At 45.5% G+C, this 14,372-nt stretch overlaps 1 protein-coding gene across 1 annotated transcript in view; it reads left to right on the plus strand.

The window, feature by feature from the left end:
* Positions 1-1,983: 1,983 nt before the first annotated feature.
* Positions 1,984-14,372, plus strand: part of LOC132466520 (dedicator of cytokinesis protein 2-like) — an 84,733-nt gene continuing 72,344 nt past the window's right edge. Inside the window, 13 exon segments of the mRNA XM_060063772.1 lie at positions 1,984-2,143; positions 3,457-3,540; positions 4,306-4,346; positions 4,765-4,820; positions 5,251-5,347; positions 5,924-6,072; positions 6,857-6,992; positions 7,360-7,517; positions 9,816-9,897; positions 10,395-10,527; positions 11,775-11,850; positions 12,480-12,556; positions 13,910-14,160. Of these exon segments, the coding sequence (XP_059919755.1) occupies positions 2,107-2,143; positions 3,457-3,540; positions 4,306-4,346; positions 4,765-4,820; positions 5,251-5,347; positions 5,924-6,072; positions 6,857-6,992; positions 7,360-7,517; positions 9,816-9,897; positions 10,395-10,527; positions 11,775-11,850; positions 12,480-12,556; positions 13,910-14,160 (1,377 nt within the window). The 5' untranslated portion in view covers positions 1,984-2,106.

Here is a 14,372-nt window from a genome sequence, read left to right on the forward strand (position 1 = left end):
CCTTCCTGGTTGATACCTCAATCTGTCTCAAGCTGTATGTCTGTCTGCATACGTCGCTGGGGCCCCGTGTTTATGTTTCTGATTTTGTTTGTCTGTCTGTTTGTCGGTTAATTAGTACGTCGGTTGGTTTCTTCTTGGTTCTTTCTTTTGTTACCACTCACACCTGCAGGCTCTGCCCCTTTTTCTCCTTGTGACTCACGGGTCAAACTTTCTGTGTCTCCGCCAACAAAAACGAGTTGATAAGGTATCTTTACACACACACACACACACACACACACACACACACACACACACACACACACACACACACACACACACACACACACACACACACACATTTTATGTACTTTATTTGATTCCACATTACAAGTTAATATCATTTTAGGAACCAAATGTGATGAATTATCCAACAACTATTTGACCAACAAACATCTTGTTATGGGAATGCATCATTAAAGGCACCCAGTGCAACTTTATGTAAACATTCAATGAAAAATAAACATTCAATTTCTAGTCTTTTTTACACGTAGTAAGTTTCAATAACTCCATACCATTACATATCGACATTCAAGGAGCAAAGATGAGACGTCGTTGTGTGGTGAGAACTGATAGAAAATCGTAAACAACAACAATCGCCGGTGGGGAGAAGCCATTTTTCCATTGACTGGAAGCCTGCTTTATTTATTGTAGGTTACAAAAAATAAAGAAAATGGCGGCATTGTTGTTGTTATCGATTTTGTATCAGTTCTCACCACACAACGACGTCTCATCTTTGCTGCTTAAATGTCGGTATGTAATGGTATGGAGTTATTGAAACTTACTACGTGTAAAAAAGACTAGAAATTGAATGTTTATTTTTAAGCCTCGAAAGTTGCACTGGGTGCCTTTAAGGGTACAGGAAACATCTCCTTTTCCAGATGAACATGCTCCCTATAACAGTTGATATACACACACACACACACACACACACACACACACACACACACACACACACACACACACACACACACACACACACACACACACACACACACACACACACACACACACAAACACACACACAATAAGCTCCACGCTACTCCTTCAATACGACCATTAATCTTTTAATTTCCTCATGTTTCTATAATGACAGGGTCTTAGGTTTGCGATATAACAACGCATTAGGGAGCGTCCTCGGATAATGGAAAATTTGCCTAATTAGCCGCGGTTTCTCAAAAACAATGTAATCATTATTTTTATCGTGGGAACTCAAACCACAAGACTCAATGCATATCCAACAACTGAGCTACGGCGTATTTCTACTGCCCTCTTGTGGATGTACAGCGTAATGACATGCATCACAAAAAGGACGGGTGGAGTCTGATCTGCTATTTTAATGAGATTTACATTTTGACAATTTGTTGTGATTTATTTTTTGAACCGCTCTTCTGCTCTTCTACTGCTCTTCTAAAAGTCAGTCAAAATAATGATGTTGAGCGCCTTTGATTAACACCTCCTGGCAGAACTGAGGGGTGGGTCTGATTTATTAAATGTATTTATCTATTTTTGTCATTTAACAAACATTGCGAATGTATGAATCCAGATGTTAGAAAATGTCATTAAGGAGCCGTAAGGAGTTTGCCGTCTTTCTCTCATCAATTCTCGATGAATGCATCGTTAATGCATCGCTTTTTAACATGCTCAACTGATTGCTGACAGCTGTCAAAATCGGCACGTCTACGTAAATCACGTTTTCCCCATGTTATGTGAGATATGTCCAGGAAAGAAAAACACCTCTTTGCACGGTTCCAGGTTTGACAATCTTTGACTTGAACTGCACTTTACATAATTCTGCATGTGACTCCTGCATGTGTACTTTAGATTTATTCACGTATTTTGGTCTTCAGTCCCCCACTGCCCCCCCCTGACTGGGAGGAAGACCGCAGAGTCAGAAGAGGAAGGAAGGGGAGGGGGGTGGGGCTTACCATTATCAAGTAGGCCTACAGTAAAAAAAAAAAGCAGAAGTGAGGGGTGGAACGGCCGTCCTGTTTCAGGAGAAGAAACGGACAGACACAGAGAGACCCAGGAAGAAGGAGGGTGAGCCGAGGGGAACGCACAAGCACAACCATGGCCCCTTGGACCAGGACCGAGGGATATGGTGTAGGTGAGTCGACAGCATCCACCTCTGCTCTTAGGTGTGTGTGTGTGTGTGTGTGTGTGTGTGTGTGTGTGTGCGTGCTTGTGTGTGTGTGTGTGTGTATATGTGCCCATGTGTCTGTTATGATCATATACATATTACACCAAACTGCACTTGCTGTGGGAAAGTAGAGAGGGCAGATTGAGAGAAAGATGGAGAGACACCATCACTTCCTGGTTGACAGGATGTGGGCAAGTGGCATGTTAAAGACTGATGTTCAAAAGCCTTGTATCCACACACCTCTGAGCTTACTGATCACGGACACTTTCTGCCCTCAAATCCTCGTTTACACATCCCTGCACGATAGCCCACTTGTTGGCAATTTTTGCCATGTTTGGGACGATCGGCGAGAGTTAATTTATGTGTTGTATCCACATCTCCATCTGACCTACTTGTGTAACGTTACCAAAGCTGTGTTAGTCAAGGGGAAGTGAGTGGAGAGATAACTGGAATGTCATGGGGTCTGACACTTGCAGATAAGGAAATGGGTTCAGGTGAAGATGATGCGAGATGCTGGGCAGATAAGGCCTCCACTTTATGCATTTTATATCTTGTTTTATTCACATTGTCAGAATCACAGCCCAAACCAATATTATTTACTCTCGCAGTACTTAGAATGGAGTGTTATAATACTGTTGACACTCTCAGAATGACTGCTAGGTAGGGCTCTGATGTGTAGTGGCGGGAGACTAGGAGTCGGAGACTAGCTGATGCTAACTCTACCGTCAGAGAGAGTGCTGCCGATTGCTGCAGGTTGACAAGACAGGAAGTTCGACAGGAGGAAGTCAGTTGTTTGTTGGTCCCTTACATCTGTGGTGACGGTTACAAACATGAAGACACGTTCAATCGGAAACCTAACATAACATTGAAATGAGACGGAACGGTCAATAGCTAGATTTAGGTTTTAGATCTTAAAAACATGTTTCAATATGTAATTATTCAAGTTATTATTACAATGTTCAAAGTGATTTATTATTTATTACCCACCCTGCTGATGCCATCCCTGATGCCGATATTAAAAAAACGTTACCTAAATTGAGCCATAGAACAGAAGGATATTCATGTGGTTCAGAGTTTGACCCCCAGCCCTAAGGTAATGGGTTTGAACCATCAACCCAATACTTTAATAATACTAGCAATATTTTAGCATTATTAACAGGAATATTGTGACTCTTCCTCTTTCATGTTTGTTCTGCGCATTTTGTGAATCAAATGTGTTGTTTTTTTCACACTTTTTATTCCCAAATGCTCCTCGGTTCTTCTTGTAATGGGAAACTCAGCAAAGTGGAATTTCATTGGCCAAGGGGAGAAGCAACTGTCCCTGGAGGTGGGCGACACAGTGCAGATCCAGGAGGCCTGCGAGGGTAAGCAATGCTCATCGCATGATCTCTTGCCTATAAAGTATAACTATACTTTCCCATACGTCTCCACTTTGGCTGAGTTTGTTGGTTTTTGTTGTGTCTGTCAAGCTTTGCCGTTTATTGGTGGAACCAAAAGTACGATGACGCTGGGAGCTCTAAACCTAAGGAAAACACTGAACAAGACAGCAATTTGACAGCATTGCATTCAGACAACACATTACAGACACAACACATTACAGAAGTGCGCTGCAATTACACCAAACGGCTGCAGAAGTGTTTCCAGTGGGTACCAAAAACGGATGAGCCCATCTGGACTCTGCTGTAATAACGGAATCATGCGAACGCAATGTTATCTTAAGCCAAAAACACTTCAAATGTAGCTCATTTCCCACACCGATGTCGGTCTTAAATGTCTCCTGGAAACACTTAGTCATTTTGTGTAGTTGTGTTTCCTTAAGTTGCCGTTGTTGTTGTCAAATTGATGACTTTTTCTTAATGAGCTTGGGTTTTGTCTATATGCATGTGTGTCCTTAAGTTGCAGTGTGTTGAGCTTTAAGGGCCACTGCACAAAATGAACACCGAACCAAACAATCCTTACTTATGCCAGTGTTGTGCACTCCTATAACATGCATTCAGAACCACAAATCATTGATCTCATTCCACAGTGAGCGAACAAAAGATACATTTCAATGTCAACCCCAGTGTGCCACCACTGGTACCCCACAGCCCTCTCCTCCTTCCAAATCAAGCGTGTGTTTTGTCTTCCAGGATGGTACAAAGGCTACCTGACCAGGAACAAAGCCCTGCAGGTATGGATGGTTGGAGCTCAGGCTCCAGATAAACGAGATGGGGAGAAGTGGTGTGCTGTCCCGCTACCTAAAGCACACCGCGCTCCTGCTCTGAAAAATGTCAAGAGTGCTTCATTCTCTCTTTTATATTACTCTCCGTACTGGATCCATCACCTATAGTGTACTCATATTTTTACTATCCACGCTGTTCATACCTCACCTATAGAGTACTCATAGTTCTACTACTCTCTATACTGAATCCATCACCCATTGTGTACTCATAGTTATACTACTCTCTATACTGTATCCATCACCCATTGTGTACTCATATTTATACTACTATCCATGCTGTGCATAACTTATAGTTATGTTCAGTGTGTCCTCGCTTAGAGTGAGGATTTGAGATGAAAGAACTCTCTTCTTTCTCTGTTGTTTCCAGGGAGCGTTCCCAGCCAGCTTCGTCCAGCTGAAGGATGCCATCTCAGAGAGGAGAGGGTAGGTTAAGTCACGAGTCAATCGGCTGTTTCACACTATAACGCAACCTTTACTACTCGCTGTTGTGCATCAACACACGACACCACAGGGAGAGTGTGTGTTAGGGGGCCGGAGGGAGTTTAACGTCGCCATTTAAAAGCCATTTGAAACCTCCACACGATCAATACAATAAAGATGCAATGCGTGTACAGATTGGAAAGTAGAGGTCATGTATCATGTGCTTGTGTGTGTGTGCGCGTGTGTGTGTGTGTGTGTGTGTGTGTGTGCCTGGGCTTGCGTGCCTGTGTGTGTGTGTGTGTGTGTGTGCGTGCGTGCGTTTGTGTGTGTGTGCCTGTGTGTGTGTGTGTGCGCGTGCGTTTGTGTGCGTGCCTGTGTGTGTGTGTGTGTGCACGTGCGTTTGTGTGTGTGTGCCTGTGTGTGTGTGGTACAGGAAGCAGGAGCAGGCGGTGTCGTCGGAGATGCCCCTGGTCAAGGAGGTGACCACCACCCTGAGGGAGTGGGGCAGCATATGGAAGCAGCTCTTCGTGGTACATTCCCCGTTTACTTTGTCCGTGTGTCCGTACTGCCTGCGGCGTGCAGAACATCACGCACCCTTGCTCCAGTCATGTGTTACGCTGTTAGGATATCATTTCATCATCTGTTTTCATCACACCATTATTTTCATGTCAAATCATTTGATATAAAATGTTAATTTTAGCACTATTATTTCCACATCCATTGTTATTCTCGATTTAGAAATTACATTTCTTATTTGTGTGTGTGTGTGTTTGTGCTTGGGCGTGCTTGTGTGTGTGCCTGTGTGTGTGTGTGCTTGCCCGTGCTTGTGTTTGTGTGTGTGTGTATGGCTGCGTGTTTTCTTGCACGTGTTTGTGTATGTATGCATGTGTGTGTGTGTGCGTGTGTGTGCGTGTGGTTGTATGTGCCTGTGTGTGTCTGCTTGAATGTTCTTGCGCGTGTTTGTGTGTGTATGTGTGTGTGTGCTTGCCCGTGCTTGTGTTTGTGTGTGTGTGTGTGTGTGTGTGTGTGTGTGTGTGTGTGTGTGTGTGTGTGTGTGTGTGTGTGTGTGTGTGTGTGTGTGTGTGTGTGTGTGTGTGTGTGTGCAGTCCAACAAGGGGGGCCGGGTGGAGCAGGTCCAGGGGCTGATGTGGGAGCTGATAGAGTGGCGCTCCCAGCTGCTCTCGGGGACTCTGCCCAACGACGAGTTCAAGGACCTCAAGCAGAAGGTCACCTCCAAGATCGACTACGGAAACAAGTATGGCCGCCTAACGGCAACGAAGAACTGACGAACGCATTCGATTTACCCTCACGTTTCTTTATTTGTTTTCCTCCCCAAACTGGTCCACTCCGATGTGAATGTAATGAACCATAAACCATTTCTCTCAATCTTTTTATAAATGTTGAACCTTTTATTTAAATCAAATGCTTCTTTTTTTTCAGTTACTTTTTTATTAGTACTGTAGAAGCATATTTCTATTTCCAACCCTTCATCAAACCGCCCTCCGTGCGAGCAGACACTAGAGTGTCCCCTCGCTCAATCTTTACTTCCCCTCCAGTACCACTGCCCTTCACTTCCTTCCCTTATCCACTCTTCACTTGTTCTTTGAAGCGGCTATACTCTGTTAACCTGCCACGCCGTCCCTTAACCGTCCATGGCCAACTGGTTCAGGAGTTGGACTGGTAGCCCGGAGGGTGGCCGGCTCGAGTCCCGACCGGGACACAAAAATGTGGACGGGGGGAGTAGTTGTGCAGCACTCTCCCCCCCACCTGCTCCCCGGGCGCTGCCCTGCGGCCGCCCACTGCGAGGGCTGGACCATATGTTCAGACACTAGTGTGCCAGGAGGGGACAAGAGATGATGATGATGATGATGATGATGACGAACCACACCTTTCTCCTCTCCTCCTCTGGTGCTTCCCACCCCACCCTTGTCCCCCACCCTAACCTCCTCCCCTCCTCCTCACCCACGGTCCTTCACCCTAACCTCCTCACCTCCTCTCCTCTTGTGCTCCCCCCCCCCCCCCCCCCCCCCCCCCCCCAGGATCCTGGAGCTTGACCTGGTGGTCCGGGACTGCAGCGGGAGCGTCCTGGACCCGGAGCGGGCGAGCGTGATCAGCCTGTTCCGGGCCCACGAGGAGGCCACCACCAAGATCAACGAGCGCATCAAGGAGGAGCAGGTGGGTGTGCTCCCAGCCACAAAGGTTCTGGGTTCGAATCCCAACGCCCGTGGGCCTGTACCTGTAGGCGTCGTTGGGCTAGTCGCCCTCACGCTGAATTCAGTGCAGGGTTTGGAGGACCATGCCTCACTGTGGGGAAAGGGGTTCTACTACTCTGATTCAGGGTCCGATATTTGTTCCAGAACCAAAACGAACAAATTTGGATACACTTTTCGACGTTCCGTCGATCGTGCGATCGTTTCCTCGAATCCTCCCTGGTTTAGAAGGAAGGGAGGAGGCCACAGCGTGACTTCCAGAGAGTGAAGTCATCAGAGAGCAGGTTTCACGTCTGTCCGTCCGTGGTACTGACGCCTTCTTGCCCCTCCAGTCCAACGTGCAGGCTGACCATTCGGCCATGTCGGCCCGCATCCAGTCCTCGCCGACCCACAGCCTCTACGTGTTCGTCAGGAACTTTGTGTGTCGCATCGGAGAGGACTCTGAGCTCTTCATGTCCCTGTACGACCCCAACAAACAGACCATAATCAGGTACCGCTCACACTCTCTCACTCTCTGACTCTCTCTCCTGCTCTCTGTCTCTCTCTATCGCTCATGTCCCTGTGCCACCCCATTCAGCAGACCATAATAAGGTAGCTTCTATGTCTTCACAATCCACCTCCTCCTCCTCCCTCTCCTCAAGTATGACAGATGGAGATAGATAGATAGATAGATAGATAGATAGATAGATAGATAGATAGATAGATAGATAGATAGATAGATAGATAGATAGATAGATAGATAGATAGATAGATAGATAGATAGTTAAATACTTTATTCATCCCCTTGGGGCAAATCAGGTATCAAGGAACTCAGTCAGTCAACAGACCGTACAATTGACAAGCAACAAAAATGGACAAACAGTAAAAGTAAATAACAAGTGAGCAATATTGCACATCATTGTAATTGCATCTAAAAAAAGAACCACAGGTAGATATAAATAGATAAATATTATGCAATTGCACATTATATTAACATAAACGTTCCTGAAGTCGAATAAGATACAATAACATTCCATACATTGACTAACTGTAGAATACAAAGAAACAGACACACAACATACCCTCTCTGTCCGCTCTTATTTTGAAATTGGTGGATCCATATACGTTAAATGGGATCGTGTTGGATTGTCATAGAAAGTACTGATGAAAAGTACAGAATAAGGTCTTGGCTGCTCCGTTCTGAGCAACATGAACCTGCCTTTGAAAACAACTCATTTCATCCAGACAGATCTTGAAATGAATTAAAACACACCCTTATAATTCAATATAGACACACAATTTCATTCCGGTGATTAAAGTCTAAGCACTAAGTTAATTTTGAACTTCCAGAAGAGATGACTCACACGAGCATGAAGAAAAGTTGTGCCTGCTTTCTGAATAAAGGTCATACCTCTTTGGAGAAGCAAGGCATCCTCTCTATAGGCACATGTTCAACTACAGACTCACACAAGCCCACACACACACACACACACACACACACACACACACACACACACACACACACACACACACACACACACACACACACACACACACACACACACACACACACACACACACACACAGAAAACAATATACACACACACACACACACACACACACACACACACACACACACACACACACACACACACACACACACACACACACACACACACACACACACACAGAAAACAATAGACAAACACACACACACAAACAGAAAACAATGCACAAACACACACACACAAACAGAAAACAATACTCACACACACACACACACACACACACACACACACACACACACACACACACACACACACACACACACACACACGCACGCGCGCGCGCGCACACACACACACACAAAAAACACAATTTTCCTTTGTTCTTCCAGCAGCCTGGCTCTTGTTTTTCCTTTGGTTTTGTGTCTTTGGCGCTGCGTTAGTTAAACGAGAACAATGCTGGGGCGCACCGTAGCCTGCAGCCACCAGGTGGCAGCGAGAGGGGTTTGGCATGTGCTTTCAGAGGGGAGTGATACCAGAGCCACGGTGTCTGTCAGCTTATGTGTCTCAATCACTGCAGCCGCCTGGAGTGGAGAGATACCTTCACACACACACACGGACACGCGCATACACACACACAGACACTTGCACATGCACACACAAACACACACACACAACGGTCCTTCACACAAATAACTCAAGTCAGTACTTTGGTTTTGTTGTTCTCTCTGTCTTTTGCTCTATTTCTTCATTTCATTCTGATACTTCCGTCCCATCTTACTGTTTGACTAGCAGCATTTTAGCTCTCGGAACTAACCTGGAAGATAATACCTACCTCGGTGTATCCATACATTTGCATACTACTTCAATATGTAAGGTATGACGCACTCCTGTGAACAATTACCAGATAATAATGTAGGACTGGTGTGGCATCAGCGTCACAAATCTGAGCTTGTGGTGGGAGTCAAACCTCCCCTGAAAGAAGGAACCTCTGTGGTGAATTATTCAGCCTCACCCCAGTGAACAACAATGATTGCATCAGGGACTTTCCTCTGTAACGTATTGTTATTTTTATCTACTTATTCAAGCTGAAGTTCAAAAGATCTTCCTCTGTACTTAGGGCATATATTTTGGCGCGGCTAAGGAAATATCTGGACCAAAGTTCAATTTATACATTGTCGTTAATGTTGATTTGTAGCGCATTGATACAGATCTGTTAAAAGGCATTGGGTGTCACGTTACTGAATTATATACATAAAACATGATAGTAAAGTCTTTGTGTTTGTCCTGACTGTCTTCCTCAGTGAGAACTACATGGTGCGCTGGGGCAAGAAAGGCTTCCCGAGGGAGATCGAAATGCTGAACAACCTGAAAGTTGTCTTTACGGTAAGGCAGCACTAGAGGGCACTGTTGCACCTCTGTAGCCCAGTCAGCTCTGGTGCCTCCTGTCACTACCTTCACCTTCCTCTTAACCACACGCTACCCTCGCACATGCTCATCCATGGTTGATGTTGACTCACGCACGCACGCACACACACACGCACGCACGCACACACACACACACACACACACATAGGGAATACACGCGCACACACACTCACTCACACACACAAAGACACACACACACACAGGGAACACACACATGGACACACACATACACACACATGCATACACACAAACACTTTAAACACACACAAACACACACACACATACACAAATAAGAAATCGATTTGGAAATAATGGAGCTTAAAATAACATCTTATAACAAATGATATAACGTGAAAAAATTGAACGATTTTATGTCCATCCATCCGTCTTGCCTCTCTCACCTATGCCTGTACCCCCCCCCCCCACACACACATACTCCCTCCCTTGCAAACCAGGACTTGGGGAACAAGGACCTGAACAGAGAGAGGATCTTCCTCATCTGTCAGATCGTGAGAGTGGGCATGATGGATCTGAAGGAGAACACCAAGAAGTGCACTCAGAACCTCAGACGGCCGTTCGGGGTGGCAGGTACGACTGGTGTTGGTTCAAGAGTCGGTTGTGGCTGTGCATAATGCACTGTAGCTGTGATCTCACAAGGACATACAAACAGCCTTGATCACTTTCAAATGGCTTCCCATGCCCATATTTGCAACACCCACCCGGGTCCTTATAAGGGCGAGGAAATGCTCATCAAAGCCTGATTGGGAGAAGGAGGTAACGTAATTGGACAACAGGCTCCATGGTGTTTGTTTAATCAAGGGGTTGATAGTAACAACATATTGTAAGTGGGATTGAGGGCGTAGCTAATTTAATCTGGGTGATATTTGATTCGATTTTTGTGTGGTGCATTTATGATTTAAGTAAATGTACACAAGGTGGAAGCCACGATGGAAGCACCCAAAATAACAACAGATAAACAAGAGAAACCAGGGAGAATCTCATGCAATGTTATAAATTCTGCAATGGAAGATATATCTGTCTAAATTGAAAAAAATAAAAAAGCACAGAACATTTCCTTAAGATATATAATTCAGAAGCCAATGTTAAGCCCTGGCTGGACAATCTTCTTCTTCCCAAACTGTTTTCTTTTCATCCGGTTTGCCCGATGAGTTCCCATTCTGTACATTTTAACTGTATTTTGTGTTTGTGTGTCTGCGTGTGTGTGAGCATGAGTTTGTGTGTGTGTGTCAGCATGTGTGTGAGTCTGTGTATGCGGCTGAAAATGTGGTCCCAGTACAGCTGTGTCGCGTTTAATGGACATTTGATTCCCCCCGCTAGGCCTGTGGTAGAGGAGAGCGGCTTCAGATCATCATATTAAATGGCATTCCCTAATCTCTGTGTTCGGAGACCACAGAATTTAGAAACCTGTGTTTGTGTGAGTGGGTTTTTCCGACAAAGCAGGAATCGTTTTATTTGTAGCAATCAAGATTTAATAATTTCTTCACACATGGAGATAAATAGAGTCAATTTCATTTGATCTTCTCATCTGTTTTCTAAACTAATGTTGTTTGTTTAGAGAAGGTGAATTCATTTTATAGGACCATCTTTGGATTTTTCTTATATTTCCCCTCCTGGATTTTAAGCAATAAATGAAGCCTTTGGTTTTAGGCAAAAATGAAAAGCTGTACGATGAATGCATTTTGAGGCAGGGGGCCAATGCTTCAGCAGATGCAGAGTTGATGGTCGGAAGCATATTTTTTATTTATTTCTGTCTCGTCATCCCGGACCGTTGATTTATTCCTTTTATTTTTGTTTGCTTTTCGGTTTGCTGACAGTGATGGACATCAGTGACATCATCAAGGGGAAGACGGATTGTGATGAAGACAAGCAGCATTTCATCCCCTTCCATCCGTACGGTCCTCTCTCTCTCTCTCTCTCTCTCTCTCTCTCTCTCTCCTCTCTCTCTCTCTCCTCTCTCTCTCTCTCTCTCTCTCTCTCTCTCTCTCTCTCTCTCTCTCTCTCTCTCTCTCTCTCTCTCTCTCTCTCTCTCTCTCTGCCTCTCCTCTCTCTCTAACCCTCTCTCCCAAACTCTCTCGCTCTCGCTCTCGCTCTCTCTCTCTCTCTCTCTCTCTCTCTCTCTCTCTCTCCATACACTCTCTTTCTATGCCTCTACCTCTCCCCCCCACACTCACTCTGTCTGCCTTGGTCTCTCTGTCTCTTTTTCTTTCAATTTCTCTCTCTCTTTCTTTCTCTGTCCCCACACTCTTTCTGTGTCTGTCTGGCTGTCTCTCTCTCTCTCTCTCTCTCTCTCTCTCTCTCTCTCTCCTCTCTCTCTCTCTCTCTCTCTCTCTCTCTCTCTCTCTCTCTCTCTCTCTCTCTCTCCTCTCTCTCTCAAATTCTTTCCATCGTCTCTCAATCCAACCCTCCTTCTCTTGTTGCTTTGCTCTGTATTTGCTCACTCTTTATGTACACATATCACCATATCTATGTATAGGATGTGCTGGTTAACATTGCGTGTGCTGCTATGTGTGTGACTTCAGGGTGGTGGCTGAGAATGACTTCCTCCACACGTTGTTGAACAAAGTGACGGCATCACGAGGAGACAGTGGAGGTCAAGGTAACAGCCCTTTTTCGACAGTAATCCTTGAACAAATACAGTTTTCATCCTGCAATTTGCAGCCATCCCATCATCTGGGATTCATAATACTGTCGCTTCTGTTCTACACAACCAAATATGTTAGCTACTTTCTGTTATCGAGGCGCCTGTTTTTTTAACTTTTTCTCTTAATGCTTCGCCATTCAAGAGCTACCTACAGTATCATCATGAGTTTTCTCTCCATACATAGCAGCGATTCATTACAGTAGCGCTAGTAATCCAGCGGGGGGCGCTGTGCCACTGGATACACGAAGGGGAAACACTGTAGTAGTTGTGGCCACTAGGAGCCCGCTTACAGCCGTTTGTACCGCAGCCCGACTGTTAATGGGATGTCGCCGAACATTCTGACCGGAATAAATCATGACTGGGGTGACACCGGATCCTATCTGCCCTTCGTTACCTGACCCTCGGAGTAGCAGCATGACGTGTAGCCCGCAGTACCAGAACCCTGCTGGTGTGTCCGTATCTCAAACACACACACACACACACACACACACACACACACACACACTCTATCTCTGTCTCTCTCTGTTATGTGACTGCCAGAGAGCGATGACTTCAGGAACGCAATGCCCTTGTACATCGTTGTCTCTTTCTCTTTTTACCTCCTCGTCCTCTTCCTCTTCCACCTAGAAGTGACGCTTTTGCGATGGATCGATACTCTAGTGTCTAGTCCCCATTTCATCGGCCGCGGTCGAACCACCATTCTAATGGAATGGTGACTATAGGAGGAAATCCCTCCTAAAGCCTCCACCCTGGCCCTAAATCACACTTACGTGGGGGCCCGACAGGATCAGCAGGGCGTCCCTAATTGAAGCAATTAGTTCATAGATACATGGAAAGCTGCTAATGTGTAAATTTGTAGCAAATGCTCTACGCGCAGATCAAGATGTATGGCTTGGCTTAGGGTTCTGTCGGTAGTAGGCAGTACACCTAATTATCAACCGCAAGAACCTGTTCCTTTCTCGGACAATAAAGATTAGCTTTTTTGTTCTCGCATTGACGGAAAAATGGACCGGGATTTATTATTATTCCATTATTCAACATTTTACTAGTTGGGAGGAAGTAAATAGTATTGATTGGACAATCTAAAAAACGGCAAACATGATCGTTGATCGTCCAATCAATACCTCAGTCGGAGGCTCAATTTCCGGCTTCATTCTTTTTATTTTCTACCCGATAATGTTTCCGATAAACTTCTTTGCAAGACAAATGCTCGCCGTCCTGTGTCTAACTTCTTCCCATTGTGTTCCATTCCCTGTATCAAAGGAGTCCGTTGACTTGTGTGCATCTTCTTCTCCCCTTTTTCCCCAGGACTATGGGTGACCATGAAGGCCCTGGTTGGCGACATCGTACACATCCGCAAGGAGCACCCCCACCTGGTGGACCGCAGTACTGCGGTGGCGCGCAAGCTGGGCTTCCCCGAGATCATCATGCCGGGGGACGTTCGCAACGACATCTACCTCACCCTGCAGGGCGGCGACTTCGACAAGTACAACAAGACCACGCAGAAGAACGTGGAGGTCATCATGCTGGTGTGCGACGAGCAGGGGAAGGTGGTACCGGTGGGTGTGGAGGTTGAGCGGGCAGGAAGGCGGAGGTGGTCTGTGTTATGAAAATTAAACCTGTAATCTGTAATACATGAATAGATGGGTGGTGTGTGTGTGTGTCTTTATGTCTGTGAGTGTATCTTTGTGTGTGTGTGTGTCTGTCTTTGTGTGTTTGTGTGTGCGTGCGTGTCTCTGGGTTGCTGAAATGGAAGGAACAAGGCCTCATG

The sequence above is a fragment of the Gadus macrocephalus genome, chromosome 10, assembly GCF_031168955.1.
Source record: "Gadus macrocephalus chromosome 10, ASM3116895v1".
NCBI lineage: Eukaryota > Metazoa > Chordata > Actinopteri > Gadiformes > Gadidae > Gadus > Gadus macrocephalus.